The 25,766-nt window shown below is 47.0% G+C and overlaps 2 protein-coding genes across 2 annotated transcripts in view; one reads left to right on the top strand and one right to left on the bottom strand.

The window, feature by feature from the left end:
• The window catches only part of pi4kb (phosphatidylinositol 4-kinase, catalytic, beta), a 599,336-nt gene that overhangs the window by 366,558 nt on the left and 207,012 nt on the right, over window positions 1-25,766 (top strand). The window lies entirely within an intron of this gene.
• On the bottom strand, window positions 955-21,197 carry psmb4 (proteasome 20S subunit beta 4). The gene is made up of 8 exons (XM_052045837.1): window positions 21,077-21,197; window positions 11,778-11,984; window positions 6,542-6,625; window positions 5,874-5,936; window positions 4,594-4,675; window positions 4,383-4,499; window positions 1,959-2,047; window positions 955-1,156 (listed from the first exon to the last, which is right to left on the bottom strand). Exons 1-8 carry the CDS (start codon window positions 21,181-21,183, stop codon window positions 1,144-1,146), a joined length of 762 nt encoding a protein of 253 aa, XP_051901797.1. The 5' UTR covers window positions 21,184-21,197; the 3' UTR covers window positions 955-1,143.

Raw genomic sequence — 25,766 nt, 5'->3', positions numbered from 1 at the left:
TTCAAGGACACCTTCTATCCCGCTGTTATAAAACTATTGAACGGTTCCCTAGTATGATAAAATGAACTCTTGACCTCACAATCTACCTCGTTATGACCTTGCACCTTGTTGCCTGCACTGCACTCTCTGTAGCTGTGACACTTTATTCCGCATTCTGTTATTGTTTTACATTGTACTACCTCAATGAACTGTGTAATGAATTGATCTGTACCAATGGTATGCAAGACAAGTTTTTTTTAAATTTTTAAATGTTATTTACAGTGTGGTAACCTCAGTTAAAGTGACAATAATAAGCCAATTCCAATAGAACATAATAGTAGAGCACTGAACAGGCAATTCAGTCCATGATGTTGTGCCAAAAAACCTCATGACTGTTATTTGAAGAGCAAGGAAGTTCTCCTGGTGCCTAGCTGCCTGTTAGCCAGCTCTACCACAGGCGCAACCCTCCCCACCATACAGGAGATTTTCAAGAGGCGGTACCTCAAGAAGGCAGTATCCATCATTAAGGACCCTCACCATCCAGGACATGCCCTCTTCTTGTTACTACCATCTGGGAGGAGGTACAGGAGCCTGAAGACCTAAACTCAACGATTCAGGAACAGCTTCTTCCCCTCTATTTCTAAACAATCCATGAACTTTTTGCAAATTTTTTTTGTAATTTATAGATTTTTGTGTCTTTACACTGTACCTCTGCCACAAAATGACAAATTTCACATCATATGTCTGATTCTGGTATGAACCCTCATTCAACATCATTTAAGTCTGACCTGGGGCACGAGCACTTGGCTGGTTATGGGAGCTTGCTGTGCTCAAATTGGCAAACGTGCGCTCCGAGTTCCAGTCTGTTGAGCTACAACAGCACTCATACCTTTGTGAAACCAGTCTTTTGTTTATTCTTCAGAAGAATGCTTTGCAATATCCTGAGTATGAAGAACGAGAGGGAAATGCCAGTCCTTCCTTGAAGACAATTTTTTATTTCTCATTGCCGCCCCGCCCCACCCCACTATAAAACATTTACACTGAAGCAAACACAATGAAAAAATTCCAAGAGATACAACGGCAAACAAGCAATGGCTTTTGGAGTCATCTGTGGAGACGTTCTGCTCCTGTTGATTCACCAGCCCTGCTGTGGACTGAGCTCTTCTACTCAAACCCACTAAAATAAAAAAAGAGTTTAAATCGTAAGATTAGGAAACAGCAATGTGAAGAGACACAGAGCAGAGAATTGGCAATCACAGACGCCCACCAAACAGTCGCACAAATACTCAGTTACTTCTAACCACCTCTTCACAGTGCAGCCATTAGACTAACAGGTGTAGCATTCGTTTTTTTAAAAATATATACAAGATGTGGCCATCACTGCTAAGACCCAGAATTTAATGCCCACCCCAAGCTGCTCACGAGAAGGTGCTAGTGAGCTGCTGTCTTGGACCGCTCTAGTCCTTCTGGTGAAGATGATCCCATGGTTTTGTTGGGGAGAGTGTCCCAGGAGTTCGATCCAGAGATGATGAAAGAATGGCCGATGCACTTCCAAGTTGGGGCAGTGCAGGACTCAGTGGGCTGAAGGGCCTGTTTCTGCTCTGCATGACTCCAAGTTCTGAATATCTTCATCTTCCTCAAAGTTCCAGGAGTTGCTTTCGAACGTGTCACACACTGCAGAAACTACAGCTAACGTGGAGGGAGTGAATGTTGAGGGGGGTGGATGGGATGCTGATTGGGTGGGCCTTTTATGTCCTGGATGGGGTCGAGTTCATTGAACTGCACTCATCCAGACAAGAGGAACAAAATCCAGCACATTCCCGGTTGTTCCTGGTGGAAAGGCTTTGGGCAGTCAGGAGGCGAGTCACTTGCTACAGGATATCCAAATCTAGTAGCTCTGCTTTCTCAGTCTCTCAGCTGTTGCATGGACACAAATCAACCCCCACCCCCTTTCATTTGCCATCACTCAGTTTGCCTACCTTATCATGTGTGCTATTTCCCAGTTGGTGTCTGCCGAGAGCGGTCCCTCAATTTCCACACCAGCTGCAGTTACGGTTGCTAATTGGTACTGCAAGGCAAATGACAAACACATTAGAGTTCAAAGTCAAGTTTATTGTCACATGCACAAGTACATGTATGCAGAGGTGCAATTAAAAAAAAACTTGCAGCAGCATCACAGGTACATAGCATCATATAAGCAAGTTATAACTAAAGAGTTAAGTTTGCTTAAAAGTTTTCAGGAATAAACAAATCATGTTTCCCCAGGATTTTGACTGGATTAGTGAGTTTTAGTTACAAGGAGAGGTTGGACAGACTTGGGTTGTTTTCTCTGCAGTGCTGAGGGGGAAACCTGACAGGAGTTTTACTAAATTATGAGAGGAAGCAATAGGGTAGACAGTCAGAATCTTCTTATTCATGGCAGGGGTATTCAAGACAAGGGCGCATAGAGTTAAGGTGAAAGGGAAGAGTTTTAAAGGGGATCTGAGGGGAAATTGTTTTTTTTTGTTTTACACACAGAGTGGTTGATACCTTGACACCACTGCCAGAGGTGGAATCAGATATAATCGCTACATTTAAGAGGCATTTAAACAGGGAAGGCATAGAAACCTACTAACCTAATGAGGACAAATGGGATTAGTATAGAAGGGCAAAAAGGTCAGCATGGACATTGTGGGCTGAAGGGCCCGTTTCCTTGCTGTACAACTCTACCCGAAAGTGCCCGAGGCAAGAAGAAGATTGCAAGAGATCCAGTAACTCCGAACCTTGCAATATATAAACCACCCCAAATCACTTCACATGGAATCTGACTGGGAGCCATGTGAGGAGACAGCAGGGCAGCTGACTGAAAGCTCAGTCGAGGAGGAAGATTTTTGAGCACCTTTTCAGAGAATCGAGAGAGGTGGAGAGGTTTGGGAGGGAACTCAAGAGCAAGGCCTGGACAGCTGAAGATGTGGTGACAAGTTGTGCAGTGATCAATACTGGGGGACGAAAAACAAGCCAGAAGGGAAGGCATATTCCCCTAATCCCACTCATTGCAATTCCTTTTTCCTGACACTACTTATTGGTGAACAGTTGGATTGTCACCGAGATACAGCACACAAACAGGCCCTTCGGCTCACCAAGTCCATGCCGATCATCAACTACCCACTTGCACTAATCCTACATTAATCCCCCCTTTTTTAATTAGTCAGAGTCCAACAGCGCAGAAACAGACCCTTCGGCCCAACTCGTCCATGCCAACCAAGGTGCCCACCTAAGCTAGTCCCGTTTGCCAGTGTTTGGCCCATATCCCTCCAAACCTTTCCTATCCATTTACTTAGCCAAGTGTTGGAATTGGAATATTATCGTCACATGTACCAAGATACAGTGAGAAGCTTGTCTTGCATACTGTTCGTACAGATCAATTCATTACACAGTGCACTGAGGTAGTACAAGGTAAAACAGAACAGAATGCAGAGTAAAGTGCCACAGCTACAGAGAAAATGCAGTGCAGGCAGATGATAAGGTGCAAGGTCATAACAAGGTAGATTGTGAGATCAAGAGTCCATTTTATCGTACTAGGGAACCATTCAATAATCTTATAACAGCGGGGTAGAAGCTATCCTTGAGCCTGGTGGTACGTGCTTTCAGAATTTTGTATCTTTTACTTTAAATGTCATCATTGTACCTGCCTCAAACCACTTCCTCTGGCAGCTTGTTCCACATACCCACCACCCTGTCTGTGAAGATGTAGCCTCTCAGGTCCCTTTTAAACCTTTCCCATCACCTTAAACCTATGCCCTCTAGTTTTTGATTCCCTTTCCTTGGGAAAAAAGACCATGTACAATCACCCTATGCATGCTCTTTATGATATTATACATCTCTATGAGGTCACCCCTCAATCTCTTACACTCCAAGGAATAAAGTCTTAGCTTGCCCAACCTCCCTATAACTCGGGCAAAGTTGTTCTCCCCACATTCTCATCAATTCCCCTGTAGTCCATCAATAAAAATTGCTGAGCGTCATCGGGGACATGCCAAATTTCCTCAGCCTTCCGAGGAAGAAGAGGCGCCAGTGTGCTTTCTTGGCCATAGCATCCACGTGGCAGGACCAGGACAAATTATTGGTGATATCCAGTGTTAAGGGTATTTATTCCTTTGTCTGCAGGAACACAAAGTGCTGGAGGAACTCCGTGGGTCAGGCAGCATCTATGGAGGGAAATGGGCAGTCGATGTTTTGGGTCGAGACCCGTAACGTTGACTGTCCATTTCCCTCCACAGAGGCTGCCTGACCCACTGAGTTCCTCTGGCGCTTGAGTGTGTTGCTCCAGATTCCAGCATCTGCAGTCTCTTGCGTCTCCAGTGTTCCTTTGTCTGCATGCCCCACCACTTGTGTTAACCCTGGCCCAGCCTTGCTTTGCTTACCCGGTTATAGGACCGTGCATCCCGGTAATAAAGGACCTTCAAGCAACGCTCGATCAGCTGGCGAGCTTCATCTTTCGAAATGAGTGCTTGACTTTCATCTACTTCCCGCATCAGGGGCTGTGGGTAGAAACCAAAACCATCAGTAAAGGGACAGGAGGGAAGGAATGAAACTTCAAAGTAACTGCACAGCACCGAAGAAGATGGGGCTCACCTGTGCGAGGTAGGCACCGAAACCAGTTGCCACTGTCGAAGCCTCATAGGCAACACCAAGCTTGTCTACGTAACCCAGGAAGCTGCAAAGATTAGGCACTGTTTTAAAACTCTGTCCATTTGCCCACTTCATCAGTTGTAATTTCGTAACAGTGGTGCTTTATCAATCACTGCCCTGCTCTCACTGGCTCCTGGAGCCTTGCACAGGTGTGTCAAATCTCCCTCCTCTCAGTATTGGAACAGTGGAGCCCCCATGACTTTATAAAGGGAAATGCTGCAACCTCTTGACTTATTCAGTCAAGTCCCACCAAGGATTTGCTTATACATCACAGCACAGTAGTGCAGCGATTAGCGTAACGCTATTACAGCGCCAGCGACCCGGGTTCAATTCCGGCCGCTGTCTGTAAGGAGTTTGTACGTTCTCCCCGTGTCTGCGTGGGTTTCCACCGGGTGCTCCGGTTTCCTCACACATTCCAAAGACATACAGGTTAGGAAGTTGTGGGCGTGCTATGTTGGCGCCGGAAGCGTGGCGACAGTCGCGGGCTGCCCCCAGAACACTCTACGCAGAAGATGCATTTCGCTGTGTGTTTCAATGTACATGTGACTAATAAAGATATCTTATTTGAGGTGATGGTTTTGAGTCTAACTCCAGACTATTCGCCATACAGCACAAAACAGGCCCTTCAGCCCATCACGTCCATGCTGACCATCAAGCACCCATCTACACCAATCCTTTTTCCCAGCACTTAGTCCATCGCCTGCCTTGCCTTGGTGGTTCAAGTGTTCGTTCACATCCTTCTAAAATGATGCGAGACCAACTCTCGAAATGCAGCAGAAAAAGAGGGGACTGCTGCATTGTCTGCAGCGCAGTTTATTTTAAACCAATGCAGTGTCTTGCTCCCTTGGATGGAAGGAAAAGGCCTCACTATTGACCGAGAAGCAGATGGAGTTCTCAGAGTTGTGAATGAGGCTACTTCAGAGGGGCAACCACATCAGAGCCACAGTTAGCCCAGAGCTTGCTCGGCAGAACAGGATTTCCTTCCCTGGAGGACAGAAAGAACCAGATGATTTTCCAGGACGGCCTCTCATGGTCAAGGGGTTCTAGATTGCCGGATGTAAACTCACGAGTTGGCCATGGTAGGGATTTACCCCTCAACTCTTGGAAAGCCCAACCAATTGCTGTGATCGATAACTTTACCCATGTTTGTGATTGGCTCGTGCACTCCAGACCTGATCGCCACCTGGCTCCCATCCCATCTCCTTTCCAGTTCAACAGCTTACCTCTCGCCATTGTTCATTCCACCGATGATGACTGTGTTCCACAGAGGATTCAACTTGCACCTCCTGGAAAAAGAAAGGAAAAGCTTGAGCCAAGGAGCATGGGTCTGCTCATCTAGGGCAGCACCTGAACTCCGGAGACTGTACTCGTTTGCTGAGACACCCAGGCACTGCAACAAGTAACAGCAAGCTTAATACCGTTACTAACAATGATGTCCCTTCACACAAAGCAAGGCCAACGAAAGGTGCTTCAGAGGAGATCATCTCTCCTTGCATGGCTATGTCAGTTAGTTTGATAGGCAGGTACACAAAAGCTTGGGCATAGTGGGGGGGAGGGGGGGGAGGTGGGAGGTTAGTGAAAGATTGAGGGAGCCAGAGCAGCCGGGGAGGGAATTCCAGAGCTTGGACCCAGGCCATCAATGGCAGAGGGGAGCAAATCGGGTGATGTGGTGATCTCAGAGAGTCATGGAAGCTGAAGGAGGTGACTAATAGGGAAGTGGTAAGAGCACACAGGGGTAATTAGATTGTAAGCTTTCCTGAACTAGAGCCATTTAACAGAGAATATCATGCTGGGGCTGAGGCTACTCAGTGACAAAGCAGCAGAAGGTCAGAACAAGAGCTTGGCACGAGCTTACCGGGCTGTGATGCCCTCGATGACTACCGTCACTTACCTGTTGTACATGACTCTGGTCAGCCAGGAATGGATTGCTTTTGGACTATAACTGTGACCGTCTCCAAGTAATTCTTCGTCAATCCTAGGGAACAGATGCAGCAAATCAGATAGAACGTTGCCCATGAAAACATGCCATTTGGCCTGTCTGTGTCCTGCTTGTGTTTATGCTTCAGGTGAGTCACTTCCCACCCCTCTTCACCTCTGTATCCCTGAAACATTATAAAGCTTAAATGCTGTTTTACTGCTTACCTTAACCAATCCCTGGAGAATGTGGAATGCACTTGCCCTTCCGAGAAAATGCTGTGGGAAAAAGTGGATGTGATGGCCATACTGTTTGGAACAAGGACATACAGGGACTTCCTGGGTTAGAAGACCTGATTTATGGAAATCTGACTTTCCGCAAATTCTCCCATAAATTTGTAAAGAATTTTTCAAGATAGTAACAATAATGTTAATAATAAAACTGGATAGAGTATGGGTTTAATTATGGATAGTGTTATGTGAACATAAGATATTCCAGTAAAATGAAAGAATTATTGGACGTGTATGCAGAGCGATACGATATGGGTGGCAATAGAAAATAAACATTTTTGACTTGGGGAAGAGAAAAGAAATTGGTTTAGGAATAGTTTTCAGGAACAGAACTCTTATCACCCACAGACTGCCCGTACTTGCATTTCTACAGTTATAAAAGCAAAAAACCCTGGAAGCACTCAGCAGATCAGGCAGCATCTGTGGAAGGTGGAAGAGTTAATGTTTTAGGTCCAGGACCCTTTGTCAGATCCAGTATTCCTCTTTCCACAGAAGCTGCCTGACCCGCTGAGTGTTTCCAGCGTTTTCTGCTTTTTATTTCCAGATTTCCAACATCTGCATGTTTTTTCTTTGATTTGCATTTCTGTAGTGCCTTCTAGCACCAAAAAGCCTTCCAGCCAATGACTTCCTTTTGAACTGTTGTAACCTGGGAAATGAGGCAGACGACTTGTGCCCAGCAAACTCCCACACAAAATAAAACAAAATTATGTCCAAATTATCAGTTCTTTTATTGATATTGGGATAGAAAACCATGGAAGAATCCTCCTGTTCCTCTTCCAATGGTGACTGTGGGATCTTTTACCTGCACCCAAAAGGACAGCTAAGGTTCACTTGCAAGACAGTTTCTCTAGTGCTCCCACAATGGCACAGCAGGTAGAGCCGCTGCCTCACAGCTCCAGAGACCCAGGTTCGATCCCGACCTCTGGCACTGTCCGTGGGTGGAGTTTGCCCGTTCTCCCCGTGGCTGCGTGGGTTTCCTCCCACATCCCCAAAGACGTGCTGGGCGGTGGGTTAATTGGCCGCTGTGAATTGCTCCAAGTGTGTGGGTGAGGAGCAGAATCTTGGGAAAATTTGATAAGAATGCAAGAGTAAAAAAATGGGATTGATGCATTAGTGCATAGTTGATGGTCGGTATGGACTCAGTGGGCTGAAGACCCATTGCTGCATGATATCCTAAATCCCCAAATCCTAAAGCTAAAAACCTAACACTCTCAACTTTCGCTCTTGCAACTTGCACTACTATCGTTCTAGTTATTTTGTCATGTATATATAATTTATACTAATTTAAGTTTATGTTAACTTATGTTTGTCACGTGCGTAATGTACTGTGCTGCTGCTGAAAAAAGCTAATCTTCATGGCATTTATACCCTGGGTATGCATGCCTTTGACAATAAGCTTGAACTTGAGATCGATATTTAATTTAATCTGGTTGCGGGACTCCCAATCATTAGTCCAGGCTGGCAATTTAATCATGTACAACTGTATTCCTTTGAAACATAATTCATAGAAATACAGGAGTAGGCCATTCGGCCCTTCAAGCCTGCTCTGCCATTCAATACGATCTTACCCACTCTTGAGCATACTTAATGATGTGACTTTGTGCTTTCTGTGGCGGAGAGATCCACTGGTTCACTGCTCTCTAAAAGAGATTTCTCCTCAGGTCAATCCCACATGGCTCACTCCTTACCCTTAAGATATGACCCTTGGTCCTGGAATGCCCCAACATCAGGAACATCCTTCCTACATCTAGTCTATCCTGCTAGAATTCTGCAAATTTCTTTGAGATCATCTCTCTTCCTTATGAACTCTAGGCTGAATCATTCCAATGTCAGTTCTGCCATCCCAGCAATCTGTCTGGTGAACCTTCACTGCCTTCCCTCCACAGCAAGAACATCCGTCTTCAGATAAAGAGACCGAAACTACATGCAGTAATCAGGGTGAGGTGTCACCAGGGCCCCACACAATTGCAGCAAGACATCCCTGCTTCTGTACTTGAAACCACTCACTACAAGGGCCAGTGTAACTGCCTGCAAAGCCTGCATGCTCACTTTCATTGCTAGATGCATAAGGATACCCAGGTCTTATATGACCAAGCCCTTCCCTCACCTCATTATTATGCCTTGCTGTCCCTAATGCAACCTTATTTTAGCAGGAGGCCCATTGGTTGATAACCTCATAGTTACCTGCATTAAAATACACCTGCTGTACAATGTCCTACTCACCCAACCTGTCTAAATTATACCAGAGCTCCTCACAGCTCACACTCCCATCAACTTGGTATTGTCTGCAAACTTGGGTATATTACATGTACTTCCCTCTTCAGAACCTGATATATTACAAACAATGAGGTTCCCAGGACTGTTCCTTGCAATACCCCAATCGTTACTACCTGCCACTGGGAAAAAGACCTGCTTATTCCGGCTGCATCTTTCGGAAGACAGAGTTAATATTTCAGGTCTTTGATTTCAGATTTATGGCATCTGCAGTTTTTTTTTGATTTCCATTTATTCCGACTCTTCACTTCCTGCTTGCTGACCCATCCTCTATCCATGTCAGTACCTTACCCCCCCCCCCCCCCGTCACAAGTGCTTTCATCTTGCATGCTAACCTCTTATAAGATATCTTTATTAGTCACATGTACATCAAAACACACAGTGAAATGCATCTTCTTGCGTTAAGAATGTTCTGGAGACAGCCCGCAAGTGTCGCCACTCTTCCGGCGCCAACATAGCATGCCCACAGCTCCTAACCTGTACATCTGGGAGGAAACTGGAGCACCTGAAGGAAACCCAGCAGACACGGGGAGAATGTGCAAATTCCTTACAGACAGCTGCAGAATCAAACCCGGGCCGCTGGCGCTGTAATAGCATTACGCTAACCGTTACATACCGTGCCACCCTGTGGGACTTCATTGAAAGCATTCCCAATGTCAAAATGCACCACATCCACTGTTTTTTTCCGCAGCTATTCTGCTCATTACATCTTCAAAGATTTCCAGTGGATTTGTCAAGCCTCATTTCCCTTTTGTAAGTCCATGCTGACTTTATACATAGAGTCGTATAGTCATACAGCACGGAAACAGGCCCTTCAGCTAACCATGAAATACCCATCTATACCAATCCCATTCTATCACCCCCCCACACTCTCATCTAACACTATCTTGCCAGTGCACTGCTATTACCACCTTCTGTAATGAACTCGAGCATTTCCCCACTATCTTTGGCAATGGATAGGGTAGACAGTCGGAATCTTTACCCCAGGGTAGAAATATCAAATATAGGAAGTCCCCGGATTATGAATGAGTTCCGTTTTTGAGTCTGTTCGTATTTGTATGTAAGTCGGAACAGTAGGTAAGTCAGTACAATATTTATAATTGTTATTTATTCAAGTTAAATGGACCCATTTCGACAGTTTTCGTTACGTTTCTTTTTTTATTCCATGCGGGATACAGCGAGTTGAGGTTCAGTGGGTCATGGGTGATGTTAACCGAACGCAGAGCAGTTATTAGCATTACTTTATCAAATAAGTTTATGAGAAAGCGGATCAATTGTGGTGTCTGTGTCAGGTGGACCGCCACACTATCAGGGGACGCGAGAGACCTCAATGTGTGACTTTACTGAAGGTATATATTGAACTTGTTGCTGTTGAACCCACAACAAAATGAACACTCAGATTAGTTAAACAGCCAAAAATCTCCCCCTTTTAAAAGAAAACAATCTATACACAAAGGCCGTCGCCGGCTGAAGCCCGCACCCCCTCTCCTCACTGCCCAGCCTGGTGCTTCCTTCTGTACTCGGGCAGAAATCTTTTGTTCGGTGAGTCCAATGCTGACAAAATATCAAACAGTATGCCAGTGGTTTGACAACATTCCTCAAAAATAAAACGATTAAATAATGTCTGGATCCAGTGTTCACCGCCTCTGTTCTAAGACACGGTCGGATATTCAGAAAGCATCTAACTCAAATCATTGTGCAAGCGAATAGATTCTTCTACAATGTTTTACGAATGAACATTAAAATTCTTCACAATCAGATGCGAATATGGACAACCATTGCATTAAACCATACATGTAAATATTTACAGTTTGTCCCGTTCATCCCGTACTAACGAACTGCCCATTCGTTAGTACGAACCATTGTGTGTCACTCGATTTTTTAAAATAATAGGCTTTACAGAGGTCAGTTCGTAAGTACGGGCGTTCGTAACCCGGGGACTTCCTGTACTAAAGGATGTGTATTTCTGGTGAGAGGGGGAAAAGTTTAAAGGAAATGTGCAGTGCAAGTTTTTTTAAAAAAACTCAGAGTGGTAGGTGCCTGGAACGCGCTGTCTAGGTTGGTAGTGGAAGCAGATATGATAGTGGCATTTAAGGGACTGTTAGATAGACACACAGATATGCAGGGAATGGAGGGATACGGATCATGTGCAGGCAGAAGACATTTAGTTTAATTTGGCATTGTGTTCGGCGCAGACATCGTGGGCCAAAGGGCCTGTTCCTGTGCTGTACTGTTCTATCATGTAAGGCTAACCAGTCTGTAATTCTGTTTCTTCAGCTCCCTCCACTTTTTACATAGTGGGGTTCCATTAGTTACCCATTGAAACTCTTTCAGAGTCTATAAACTTGGCAACCACATCTGTTTCAAAATCATAGGATAGCAAACAGTCTCCAGAGTCTACTTCTAAAACATCTCCAGATTACAGCAACAACAGCAAATTCTCCCAAAACAAGGGCAACTTTGCCAGTAAAAAGCTGAGAGTGGATGACAGCTATTCCATACATCAAATAAAGTCCTGGTTACTAACTGCAGTGATTACTGAAAAGTTGCAGTTTTCACCATTCCTGCCAAAAAAAATAGGGTAATCAATCCAAGCTGCAGTTTGTTGCTGCACTCGAGGGTCCAATAATGCCCTCATGCTCACTTACATCATCTGCTCGATGGCCTGCTTGAGGTACTGGTAGTCAGCATAGTCACCCGAAGCCCCCAGTACCGTGTTGTCGTTCACTTTCATCAGCCGAGGTATGTTCCGGAAGCGCGCCAAGGACCCGTACGAGCCGAGCATGTCAGCCGCAATGATCACCCCTCCATCAAACTTCACCCCGAGTACCGAGGTACCAGTCACCATGGGGCTTCTGAAAACAAACAAAGGTTGCATTAGGGACTGGGAGACTTCACACCCCACTGTGATAAGACTATTGAACGGTTCCCTTATACGATGAGATGGACTCTGACCTCAAAATCTACCTTGTTGTGACCTTGCACATTATTGCACTGCACTTTCTCTGTAGCTGTGACACTTTACTCTGTATTGTTATTGTTACCTGTACTACATCAATGCACTCTGTACTAACTCAATGTAACTGCACCATGTAATGAATTGACCTGTACGAATGGTATGCAAGACAAGTTTTTCACTGTACCTCGGTACAAGTGACAATAATAAACCAATACCAATACATCATGAACAATATCTTATCTCAACCAACCTCGGTCCTTTAATACATCAACCCAACAACAATCTGCCAATTTTAGTGCTGTCTAATTTTGGGAGAGAGACCCTCTGATATCTACCACCTTAGTGTGAAGAAGTACTTATTGACATCACCCCTGAATAGAGTGGCTCCAATTATTATCTTAAATTCCAGACATAATCCAGTCCCGATCAAAGATCACTGACCCAGAACCTTCGTCCTACCCAACCTGAGTGTTGTCCAGCATGTCCTGCCTGGATTTTACTCGATAGTTCACATTGCGTGTGGGCCAAAGCACTTTCACACTCAACCCAGCTGTGGGCTGGTTGCTTTGTGGCAATTATGGAGACTGTATTTACCCATAATGCCAAGTGAGACAGAAACAACCCTATCATCCTGTGGTTGCTGTGGTTTCACTTTCACTGAGGATTGTGGGTTACACAGCAGGAAGCTGGAGACTGGTTTCACTTTCCCCGAACACTAAATACTGTGCAGCTGACAACGCCAGTGTTTGTTGCTTATTCCCAGTAGCCCTTCCAGACGCATCAAGGCTTGGTATGTTCAAAAGGGAACAGCAAGATTATTAGCCTCTCATTCGAGGTCACAGATCCACAACGTAACAACAAATCCAAGAAACTCAACAGAAGATGTGGTTGCAAAGTAGACAAGAGGCCTTCATATTGCAGACACATCAGAGCTCAGACTTAGAACCTAGAACAGTACAGCACAAGAACAGGCCCTTCAGCCCACAATGTCGTGCTGAACTAATTAGACTAGTAATTTAACATCTAACCAAACTAATCCCTTTTGCCTACACAATGTCCAATTCCCTCCATTCTCTGCACATTCATGTGCCTAACAAGTACCATAGGCAGAGAAGGGACGTGTTCAGACAGGCTTGAGATGTGTCTATTTTAATGCAAGGAGTGTTGTGAACAAGGCGGATGAGCTTAGATCGATACTTGGAGCTATGACGTGGTGGCCATTACGGAGACTTGGATGGCTCCGGGGCTGGAATGGTTGATTCAAGTGCCGGTTTTTAGATGTTTCAGGAAGGACAGGGAGGGAAGCAAGAGAGGTGGGGGAGTGGCACTGTTGATCAGAGATAGTGTCACAGCTGCGGAAAAGGTGGACGTTGTGGAGGGATTGTCTACGGAGTCTCTGTGGGTTAGGAGCAGGAAGGGATCGATAACAGTGCTGGGTGTTTTTTATAGGCCGCCCAATAGTGACAGGGTTATTGAGGAGCAGATAGGGAAGCAGAACCTAGAAAGGTGTGAGAATAACAGAGTTGTTGTGATGGGGGATTTTAATTTCCCAAACATCGACTGGCATCTCCAGACAGTGAGGGGATTAGATGGGGTGGAGTTTGTTAGGTGTGTTCAGGAAGGGTTCTTGACACAGTATGAAGATAGACCTACAAGAGGAGAGGCTGTGCTTGATTTGATATTGGGTAATGAACCTGGTCAGGTGTCAGATCTCTCAGCAGGTGAACATTTTGGTGATAGTGATCATAATTCTATCTCCTTAGCACTACAGGGATAGGAACAGACAGGCTAGAAAGGTGTTTACTTGGAGTAAAGGGAATTATGAGGCTCCCAGGCAGGAAATTGGAAGATTAAATTGGGAACAGATGTTCTCTGGGAAAAGTATGGAAGATATGTGGCAAATATTCAGGGGCTATTTGTGTGGAGCTCTGCACAGACTTGTTCCGATAAGACAGGGGAGTCATAATAGGATACAGGAACCGTGGTGTACAAAGGCTATAATAAATCTAGTCAAAAGGAAAAGAAAAGCATACAAAAGGTACGGAGAGCTAGGTAATGTTGGAGATCTGGAGGAGTACCAGGCTAAAGGAACTTAAGAAAGAGATTAGGAGAGCCAGATGGGGACATGAGAAGGCCTTGGCAGGCAGGATCAAGGAAAACCCCAAGGCATTCTACAAGTATGTGAAGAGTAAGAGGATGAAATGCGAAAGGATAGGGCCTATCAAGTGCAGCAGTGGGAAAGTGTGTATGGATCCGGAAGAAATAGCGGAGGTACTTAATGAATACTTTACGTCAGTATTCACCACAGAAAAAGATCTGGGGGATCGTAGTGGGGACTTGCAGTGGCCTGAAAAGCTTGAGCATGTAGATATTAGAAAAGAGGTGGTGCTGAAACTTTTGGAGAGCATCAAGTTAGGTAAGTCGCCGGGACCAGATGAGATGTACCCCAGGTTGCTGTCGGAGGTGAGGGAGGAGATTGCGGAACCTCTGACAATGATCTTTGTGTCGTCCATGGAGACGGGAGAGGTTCCGGAAGATTGGAGGGTTGCAAATGTTGTTCCCTTATTCAAGAAGGGGAGTAGGGATAGTCCAGGAAATTATAGACTGGTGAGTCTTACCTCAGTGGCTGGTAAGCTGATGGAGAAGATCCTGAGAGGCAGGATTAATGAACATTTGGAGAGGTATAATATGATTAGGAATAGTCAGCATGGCTTTGTTAAGGGCAGGTCCTGCCTTACAAGCCTGATTGAATTTTTTGAGGATGTGCCTAAACACATCGATGAAGGGAGAGCAGTAGATGTAGTGTATATGGATTTCAGCAAGGCGTTTGATAAGGTACCCCATGCAAGGGTGATGGAGAAGGTGAGGAGACATGGGATCCAAGGGGACATTGCAGTGTGGATCCAGAACTGGCTGGCCCACAGAAGGCAAAGAGTGGTTGTTGAAGGGTCGTATTCTGAGTAGAGGTCGGTGACCAGTGGTGTACCTCAGGGATCTGTACTGGGACCCTTACTATTTGTGATTTTCATAAATGACCTGGATGAGGAAGTGGAGGGGTGGGTTAGTAAGTTTGCGGATGACACGAAGGTTGGGGGTGTTATGGATAGTTTGGAGAGCTGTCAGAGGTTACAGAGGGACTAGATAGGATACAGAGTTGGGCTGAGAAGTGGCAGATGCAGTTCAACCCAGATAAGTGTGAAGTGATTCATTTTGGTAGGTCAAATATGTTGGCGGAATATAGTACTAATGGTAGGACTCTTGGCAGTGTGGAGGATCAGGGGGATCTTGGGGTTCGAGTCCATAGGATGCTCAAAGTGGCTGCGCAGGTTGACTCTGTGGTTAAGAAGGCATATGGTATATTGTCCTTCATGAATCGGGGAATTGAATTTAGGAGCCGTGAGGTATTGTTGCAGCTATATAGGTCCCTGGTCAGACCCCACTTGGAGTATTGTGCTCAGTTCTGGTCGTCTCCCTACAGGAAAGATGTGGAAGCCATAGAGAGGGTGCAGAGGAGATTTACAAGGATGCTGCCTGGAATGCGGAGTGTGCCTTATGACAACAGGTTGAGGGAACTCGCCCTTTTCTCCTTGGAGAGACGGAGGATGAGGGGGGACCTGATAGAGGTGTATAAAACGATGAGAGGTATTGACAGGGTAGATAGTCAGAGGCTTTTCCCCAGGGCTGAATTGGTGGCCACAAGAGGACATAGGTTTAAGGTGCTGGGGAGTAGTTATAGAGGAGATGTCAGGGGTAAGTTTTTTTACTCAGAGAGTAGTGAGTGCGTGGAATGGGCTGCCGGCAACGGTGGTGGAGGCGGATACTATAGGGTCTTTCAAGAGACTGTTTGATAGGTATATGGAGCTGAGTAAAATAGAGGGCTATGGGTAAGCCTAGTAATTTTTAAGGTAGGGACATGTTTGGCACAGCTTTGTGGGCCGAAGGGCCTGAATTGTGCTGTAATTGTTCTATGTTCTATCCAAGAGCCTTTTATTAAACGCCTCCATCACATTTGCCTCCACCACCACCCCTGGTAGCATAATCCAGGCACCCACCACACTCTCTGTAAAAAATAAACTTGCCCCGCATATCTCCTTTGGGCTTACCTCTCACCTTAAATATACACCCTCTAGTATTAGACATTTCGACCCTGGGAAAAAGATACTGGCTGTCTATGCCTCTTGTAATCTCATAAACTTATATCAGGTCTCCCCTCAGCCTCTGCCGCTCCAGAGAAAACAACCCAAGTTTGTCCAACCTCTTCTTATAGCACATGCCCTCTAATCCAGGCAGCATCCTGGTGAACCTCTTCTGCACCCTCTCCAGAGCCTCCACATCCTTCCTATAATGAGGTGACCAGAATTGAATACAATACTCCAGATGCGGCCTAACCATAGTTTTATATAGCTGCAACATAACTTCCTGACTCTTGAACTCAATACCTCGATTGGTAAGGCAGGCATGCCATATGCCTTCTTTACCACCCTATCAACCTGTGCAGCCACTTTCAGGGAGCTATGGACTTGGACCCCAAGATCCCTCTGCTCATCAACAATGTTAGGGGTCTTGCCATTGTTGTAAATGTCCCTTTACATTTGATCTCCCAAAGTGCAACACTTCACACTTGGCCAGATTAAACTCCATCTGCCATTTCTCTGCCTAGATATGCAATTGATCGAAATCCCACTGTATCCTTTGGCAATCTTGTTGTGCCACACCTATTTCAGAGCACAGAAACCCCAGGGGTCAGACCCCCTCAACATCGTGGGGAAGTCAGGGCTCGGAATCCCCAAGAGCTGTCTCCATTTGGGCAGTGCAAACACATCAGGGCTCAGAATGCCAAGCGCTGTCTCCTCCTGGACAGGGCTCAGAGCACAACTGCCTGATGGTTTGTACAGAGGTGTCAGTGCTCAGACAGCACCCTTCCCTCCCACTATCCCAAGCACTGCTTCCTGCTGGACCTTCTGCGGTCTTAAGTGTCCAAATACCCTAAATGTTGACCATTGCCGGACATCAGGTCTCAGATTCTCCATACATTGCCTCCCACTGGACAGTAAGTAGGCATCAGATATCCTCACCGTAATTTATATTGGACAGCGTGAAGACATCAGGACCAACTCTCTGAGCATTACTTCTTGCTGGTCAGTACAACACAGGGTTCAGACGTCACCAGCACCACCCCCAGTAGCTGATGCAGGAACATCAAGGTGCAATCACCCCACCCAGGCCACTTCTTGCGACATAATGTGTGAACATCAGGGATCAGACTACCCTCCTGCTCCCTTAGAGTCCTCCATTTGCCTAGCTGGTCAGTGGAGCGACATCAGGGTTGAGACCTTCCACCACCTCCAGTGCTGCCCCTGCTGGTCAGTGGAGGGATGTCAGGGCTCAGCTCCCTCAGCAGCACCATCTGCTGGTCAGATCTCAGAATCACCCAGCGCAACCTCCTGTTGCGCAGTGTGGAGATCTCAGGGCTCAGACTCACCGACACCCCCACACATCAGAACTCAGATTGCCCCATCACAACTTCCTACTGGACAGGGTGGGGTCAACACAGCTGAGATTCCACCCTCCCCTCTTGCCTCCCTCCCTCCTTCCCCACCCAACCACCATCTCCTGCTGGTTGGAGTGGGGAACATCAGGGTTCAATGTCTCAACACCGTTCCCTGCTGGAGGGTGTAGAAACATCAGCTTTCAGACCTACTACTGGACAAGGCTTGGATCAGGGCCAAGACACCCTCAGCAAAGCTTCCTGCTGTGCTGTGTGGGGACACCAGTGCTCGTACACAATGACCACCATCTATCTTATACAATGCCAGAATGTCAGGGCTAATTTCCCCAGCACTGCTTCCCCCTGGACAATGTGGGGCAAAAGGGATTAGAATCCCCAAGTACTGTCCCCTGTTGGATAGTGCAGGGACATCAGACAGACTTCCTGACCACCACCAACAGCTGGAGTGGGCTCAGAATCTCAGCTCACTTCCTGCTGGACATTAGACCAACCCCAGCTGATCAGTGTTGGGCATCACAGCTCAGACGCCCCACCTGCAGGTCAGCGCAGGGACAACAGGGCTCAAACTTCCCCAGCGGCGACTCCTGACATACACCTCAGGAACATCAGGGCTCAGATACCTTGCCAAACTTGCCCTGTGCCAACTTCTGGTGGTCTGTGCAGAGACCTCAGAGGCTCAGACTCTGCAGGCAATGCCTACTGGTGGACAGTGGGGAACCTCGGGGGTTCAGACTCCTACATTATTGTTCCTGCAATGTTGCAGCTATACAGGACCCTGGTCAGACCCCACTTGGAGCACTGTGCTCAGGTCTGGTCGCCTCACTACAGGAAGGATGTGGAAGCCACAGAAAGGGTACAGAAGAGATTTACAAGGATGTTGCCTGGATTGGGGCACATGCCTCACGAAAACAGGTTGAGTGAACTCGGCCTTTTCTCCTTAGAGCGGCGGAGGATTGGGGGGGGCGGGGGGGGGGGAGGTGACCTGATAGAAGTGTATAAGATGATGAGAGGCATTGATCATGTGGATCGTCAGAGGCTTTTTCCCAGGGCTGAAATGGTTGCCATGAGAGGACACAGGTTTGAGGTGCTGGGGAGTAGGTACAGAGGAGATGTTAGGGGTAAGTTTTTTTACTCAGAGAGTGGTGAGTGCGTAGAATGGGCTGCCGGCAATGGTGGTGGAGGCAGATATGACGGGGTCTTTTAAGAGACTTTTGGATAGGTACATGGAGCTTAGAAAAATAGAGGGCTATGGGTAAGCTGAGCAATTTCTAAGATAGGGACATGTCCAGCACAGCTTTGTGGGCCAAAGGGCCTGTGTTGTGCTGTAGGTTTTCTATGTTTCTATGTTCCATTACCACCTCCTGCTGGACAGTGCAGGGACATCAGAGCTCAGACATACACAGCAATGCCTCCTGGGGACAATGCCTCCTGATGCACAGTGTGGGGATAATGGGGGCAAACTCTGCCAGTACCACCTCCTGCTGCACAGTGTGGGGATGCTCCTCCAGCAATAAAAACAGGTTTTGGATGTCGGGGGCACAAGCTCACCAAGCAATAGACCCTGCTGGATAGTAGAGGCCTCAGTGGTCAGGTTCCCTCCCATCACCAACTTTCTGCTGTACATTGTGGAAACATCAGAAGGCAAACTCCCTCAGCACCACCTCCTGTTGGAGAGTGTGGGGAGATCAGGGGCTCAGACTCCCCAGGTGACACCTCCTGCTGGACAGTGTGGGGACATCAGGGATGAGCCAAATCTCATTGTGCAGGGACAGCACAGTAGGTCTGAAGCTGAGTTGGTGGAATGATTTTATACAAGACGCTGGTAAGGTCACATTTCAGTTTTGGTTACACTGATAAAGGTGCACAAGATGATAAGAGGCACAGATCGAGTGGACAGCCAGAGACTTTTTCCCAGGGCGACAATGGCTAACACGAGGGGGCATAATTTTAAGGTGACTGGAGGAAGGTATAAGGGGGATGTCAGGGGTAAGTGTTTCTTTTTAACACACAGAGAGTAGCGAGTGTGTGGAAGGCACTGCCAGCCGAGGTTATGGGGGCAGATACATTAGGGACATTTAAGAGACTTAGATAGACACATGAATGATAGAAAAATGGAGGGCTATGTGGGAGGGGTTAGAAAAAGCTTAGAGCAGGATAAAATACGGCACAACATCGTGGGCCAATGGGCCTGTACTGTGCTGTAGTGTTTTATGTTATTAGGAAAGATGCCATTTAGCTGGAAATAATGCAGAGGAAATTTACGAGGATTTGAGGAACTGAGTTATAGAGAAACGGTGAGCAGGCTCAGACTTTATTCATTAAAGCATGGGGGGGGAGGGAGGGGGTTGGGAGTCGGGGGGGTGGAGGGATGGGGTTGGGAGCGGGGAGTGGGTGGGGTTGGGGGGGAGGAAGTTGATGGTAGGGAAGGGAAGTTGGGGAGGGGGTAGGGGGAGGGGGTAGAGGTGGTGGGGGGGTTGATGGGGTTGGGGGACGGAAGTTGAGGGTCGGGAAGGGAAATTGGGGAGGGGATAGGGGGTTGGAGGTGGAGTAGAGGGGTGGGGGTAGGCGGAGGGAATGGAGGTGGGGGGTAGGAGTAGGGGGTGGAGGGAGGGGGTTGGGAGCCGGGGGGGGGCGGAGGGAGGGGGTTGGGAGTGGGTTGATGGGGTTGGGGGAAGGAAGTTGAGGATAGGGAAGGGAAATTGGGGAGGGGGTTGGAGGTGGGGTAGGGGGTTGGAGGTGGGGGGTAGGGAATGGAGGTGGGGGGTAGGGAATGGAGGTGGGGGGTAGGGAATGGAGGGAGGGGGTTGGGAGCCGGGAGGGAGGGGGTTGGGAGCCGGGAGGGGTGGAGGGAGGGGGTTGGGAGTGGGTTGATGGGGTTGGGGGAAGGAAGTTGAGGATAGGGAAGGGAAATTGGGGAGGGGATAGGGGGTTGGAGGTGGGGTAGGGGGTGGGGGTAGGGGAGGGAATGGAGGTGGGGGGTAGGGAATGGAGGTGGGGGGTAGGGGTGGAGGGAGGGGGTTGGGAGCCGGGAGGGGTGGAGGGAGGGGGTTGGGAGTGGGTTGATGGGGTTGGGGGAAGGAAGTTGAGGGTAGGGAAGGGAAATTGGGGAGGGGGTAGGGGATTGGAGGTGGGGTAGAGGGGTGGGAGTAGGGGGAGGGAATGGAGGTGGGGGGTAGGAGTAGGGATGGAGGGAGGGGGTTGGGAGTGAGTTGATGGGGTTGGGGGAAGGAAGTTGAGGATAGGGAAGGGAAATTGGGGAGGGGATAGGGGGTTGGAGGTGGGATAGGGGGTTGGAGGTGGGGTAGGGGGTGGGGGTAGCGGGGGGAGTGTGGGCGGGTGGGGGGAAGAGCCGCTCCCTCATCCTAGGCCGCGCCGCCCTCCCCAAGACGATGAGGCAGCAGTTGAGGCCCAGGCCGCCGCCGCCGCCAACCGCCGGGGACTCCCTCCCCCGCGCACCCCCCACCCTATGCCACACTCACAGCGTCCGCTTGCTGGGCCCCAGGCTGGCGCTGGGCACCGAGTAGAACTGCCCGGGAGCCGGTCCGTCCGCCCACAGCCGCGCCGACCGCTCGCTCAGGGCCGCCATCTTCCACCGAGTGTGGGCGGAGCCGGGCCACGGCACTGACCGCCCGGGAGAGGGGGGGGACGCTCTCCATCTGCCCACAACATCCGCAATAAAGCAACCCACACTGCTTCTAACACCGATATTTATCATTGTTAAACGTAGATTTAACCATTCAATCACCGTTACTGAGCATATATCAGTTTTAATCTTACTTAGTAATCCCCCTGCCTTAATGTGGTACGGTCGCTGTCAATCAAACTCCCCTGGGTCTCGGCACTCTGAGAGAGGGGGAATCCCTGAGTTCATGCTGCCTCATTTCAGCCTAATTGTCGTGTAGTTTTCACCTTTACTTGTTTTTAATGATTAGAGTTATTGCAACATTCTGCTTTTTAATACAATTGGGTGGGTTTACTATTTTCAGTTTTATTTCAATGTTGAAGCCAGTCCAATTCCACCTCTAATTTCACGGAATAGTCCAACGTGGGTAGGTTTTTGCCGGGAATTTCCCACTGAGAGAGGCAATGCCTGCATCTGCGTTCAATCCCAGCGCAGCGTGTATTAAAAAAGTAAACCAGGCTATGCATTACAAAAAATCCGAAATAAATGCAAAACAAAATGCTGGAAATATTCACAGGTCAGTCAGCACCCGTGGAGAGAAGAAAAAAATAATTAACTTCATCCAGGCCAATGATCTATTATCAGCTCTGAGACGTTGACTGCTTCTCTCTCCATGGGTACTGCCCGTCTGGTTGAGGATTTCCAACATTTTACACTTGTATTCCAGGATTTGATGCCAGAAACAATTCCCTGCATGATTACAAGCAATGCCCACAGAAAACTCTGTAACAGGGTGTAATGAGAAATAAGCCCATCACCAATGCAGCTGAACCTGTGATCAAAGTGGAGGAGGTAAGATCAGTCTTCCCGAGAGTGAACGCCAGGAAAGCACCTGGCCCAGATGGTGTCCCTGGCCGTGTGCTCCGATCTTGTGCTGATCAGCTGGCAGAAGTATTTGCAGACATATTTAACCTCTCCCTGCTTCAATCTCAGGTTCCCTCCTGTTTTAAGAAGACCACCATCATCCTGGTACCAAAGAAAAGCAAGGTAACATGCCTCAATGACTACCGACCAGTGGCTCTGACATCCACCACCATGAAGTGCTTTGAGAGGTTGATCATGGCACGCATCAACTCCAGCCTCCCAGACAACCTGGACCCATTGCAATTTGCCTATCGCCAAAACAGGCCTACAGCGGATGCCATCTCCCTGGCCCTACACTCAGCTCTGGAGCATCTGGACAGTAAAGACACCTATGTTAGACTGTTGTTTATTGATTACAGCTCTGCCTTCAGTACAATAATCCCAAGTAAGCTTGTCACCAAACTCCGAGACCTAGGACTCACCAGTTCCCTCTGTAACTGGATCCTTGACATTCTAACAAACAGACTGCAATCAGTGAGGATAGGCAGCAATACCTCTGGCACGATTATTCTCAACACTGGTGCCCCACAAGGCTGTGTCCCCAGCCCTCTGCTCTACTCCCTATACACTCATGACTGTGTGGCCAGATTCTGCTCTAACTCCATCCACACATTTGCAGATGATACCACCGTTGTAGGCCATATCTCAAACAGTGATGAGTCAGACTACAGGAAGGAGATAGAGAGCTTAGTGGAATGGTGTCATGACAACAACCTTGTCCTCAAATGTCAACAAAAGAGCTGGTCATTGACTTCAGGAAAGGGGGCGGTGTACATGCACCTGTCTACATCAATGGTGCTGAGGTCGAGAGGGTTGATAGCTTCAAGTTCCTGGGAGTGAACATCACCAACAGCCTGTCCTGGTCAAGTCACGTAGAAGCCATGGCCAAGAAAGAAATTTGGTTTGTCCCCTTTGACTCTCACCAACTTTTGCAGATGCACCATAGAAAGCATCCTATCTGGATGTATCACAGCTTGGTACGGCAACTGCTCTGCCCAGGACCGCAAAAAACTGCAGAGAGTTGTGGACACAGCCCAGCGCATTACGGACACCAGCCTCCCCTCCTTGGACTCTGTCTTTATATCTCGTTGTCTTGGTGAAGCAGCCGGCATAATCAAAGACCCCACCCACCCGGGACATTCTCTCTTCTCTCCTCTTCCATCGGGGAGAAGATACAGGAGCCTGAGGGCACGTATCACCAGATTTAAGGACAGCTTGTACCCCACTGTGATAAGACTATTGAACAGTTCCCTTATACAATGAGATGGACTATGACCTCACGATCTACCTTGTTGTGACCTTGCACATTATTGCACTGCACTTTCTCTGTAGCTGTGACACTTTACTCTGTACTGTTATTGTTTTTACCTGTGCTACATCAATGCACTCTGTTCTAACTCAATGTAACCGCACTATGTAATGAATTGACCTGTACGATCAGTTTGTAAGACAAGCTTTTCACTGTACCTCGGTACAAGTGACAATAATAAACCAATACCAATACCAAGCACAACATTGTGGGCCGAAGGGCCTGTATCGTGCTGTACTGTTCTATGATTCTATGATGAGAAATAAGAGAGGCAGGTCACTGGCCCTCAAGCCTGCTCCACCATTTAATGAGATCCTGGTTGATTCCTTACCTCTTTGTCACTTTCTTCCACTGATCTTGTGTCACCCAATATTTTAAAAAAATATTAATCTCTGTAAATTCTTCAGTGGAACAATGTATTAAGTAATAGCTTCATCTTGCTTGTCCCAATCTTTTCAGATGTTTCCAATAGCTTTGTATTAAAATAATCTTCCAGTTCTTGCACAAAATCTTTAAACAAGGCATATTTCCCTTCTGTGGTGACAGTACACTATCTGCTTCTGGTTCTATTTCCACAAGGAATATTACTTATTTCACGTTATCACCTTTACTTTCATGATATGAGCATCATAGAGAGATACAGCACTGAACTAATTTAATTAAAAAAAGTTAACACTACTGAACGCATTGACCATGAATGTAAAATTTTGCACTGTTTCTTCTTTTGCATATATTTTTTATCATGAATAAAATATATTTTGAAATATAAAAAAAGACATATAAGCACATATAAAGAAGCATGTTGCATACTTAAGGATGCATCTCATTGCAGAGAAGCCGGAGCTAGAACATAAATATACTTTGGGACTCCTAACAAACAATTCCTCTTTTGCACTATTTATTTATTTTTCTAACTTATGGTAATTTTTATGTCTTTATGTCTTGCACTGTACTGCTGCCGCAAAACAACAAATTACATGACACACGTCAGGGAAAATAAACCTGATTCTGACAATCTGCCGAAGGAACTCAATGGATCGAGCAGCAGCTGTGGGGGAGGGAAGGAACTGTCGACATTTCGAGTTGTTACGAGCCAGGTTGCTCCTTGGTGAGTGTCCCCTTTAAGACACCTGGATGGTAGTGCGGTAGTGTGTGTGGCTTGATCTGACTGCTATGAGTGGGAGTGAATAAGCGTCTATAACTGGAATGATGTACGAGTCTGAAGGCGGATTTTCACGGATGTGCTGGCAACTGCACAGAGAGAGAGAGAGAGAGAGAGTTAGAGAGAGAGAGAGAGTTGGTAGCACTGACTGCCAGTCTCTGTATTTACGAGTGAAGCACAATCGTTGTGACTGTCACCTTACAATCCATGTATGGATTATGGATTTCTGGAGCAATCTGTGGAGTCCACTTTGTCGTTAACCTGTACCAGGAATCAGGTATATCTGTGGACGGCCACATATCGAGTGCCCTCGAAGTGGCAGATATCTCTGACAGAGCAACAGAGTTCTTCGGCGATTGGTATTGGTTCCATCGTGGAACTTGTGGAATTCGTAAACTCCTTCTCTTTACATTCTAATGTGGTTTTCAAAAGCCTTTGCTCATCGTTTTGCTTCATGACTCGCTCAACTGAACTTTGAGAACTGTTCTTAGACTTGGGGTTTGGGAACTTGCCACACACACACTTCGGGTTATTTTTGGGGTCAATGTCTGATATCTAACATTTCTTTTTCTCTGATTATTACAAGTAGTTATTAATAAATAGATTCTAACATTTAAACATGGCTCATTGTGTTTCTGTTGTTGCTGGTACGTAACAGAGTTGAGACCCTGCATCAGGACTGAGAGTGGAGAGGGAAGTCAGTCAGTATGGAAAGGACAAGTACTGAGGAAGGGAACGTGGCTGTGGTAACAAGTCTTAGTAAGAAGGTGGTCAAAGAGCAGTAGAACCCACAGAGAAGCAACAGTGAGAGAGGGTCTCACAGAACACCCATTGAAAAGAGGAAGTCAGCATGCCTTGAAAACTTTGGGACTGGCCAATAAGCAGTTTATCACCATGGCAACTCTGACCTCACCCTATCAGAAATCTTCCCTCTACCCTATTCATTCCCAGCCTCACTGAAACCTATAATTAATTTGCTAACTCACTTTTCTGGTTCTGACGAAGTGCCTTCAACCTGAGGAATTAACTATTTGTCTTCCTACAGATGAGTGCTTCTGTGTATGTTTCAGATTTCTGCACTTTTTAAATAAATTCCTCCTCATACCACTGGCTGTGAACATCCCAAAATTGTCCACAGCTGAATTAATGACT

This window comes from Pristis pectinata, chromosome 40 (genome assembly GCF_009764475.1).
Source record: "Pristis pectinata isolate sPriPec2 chromosome 40, sPriPec2.1.pri, whole genome shotgun sequence".
Classification (NCBI taxonomy): domain Eukaryota; kingdom Metazoa; phylum Chordata; class Chondrichthyes; order Rhinopristiformes; family Pristidae; genus Pristis; species Pristis pectinata.
The sequence above is the reverse complement of the archived record's forward strand: the minus strand, read 5'-3'. Positions and strand labels throughout refer to the sequence as shown.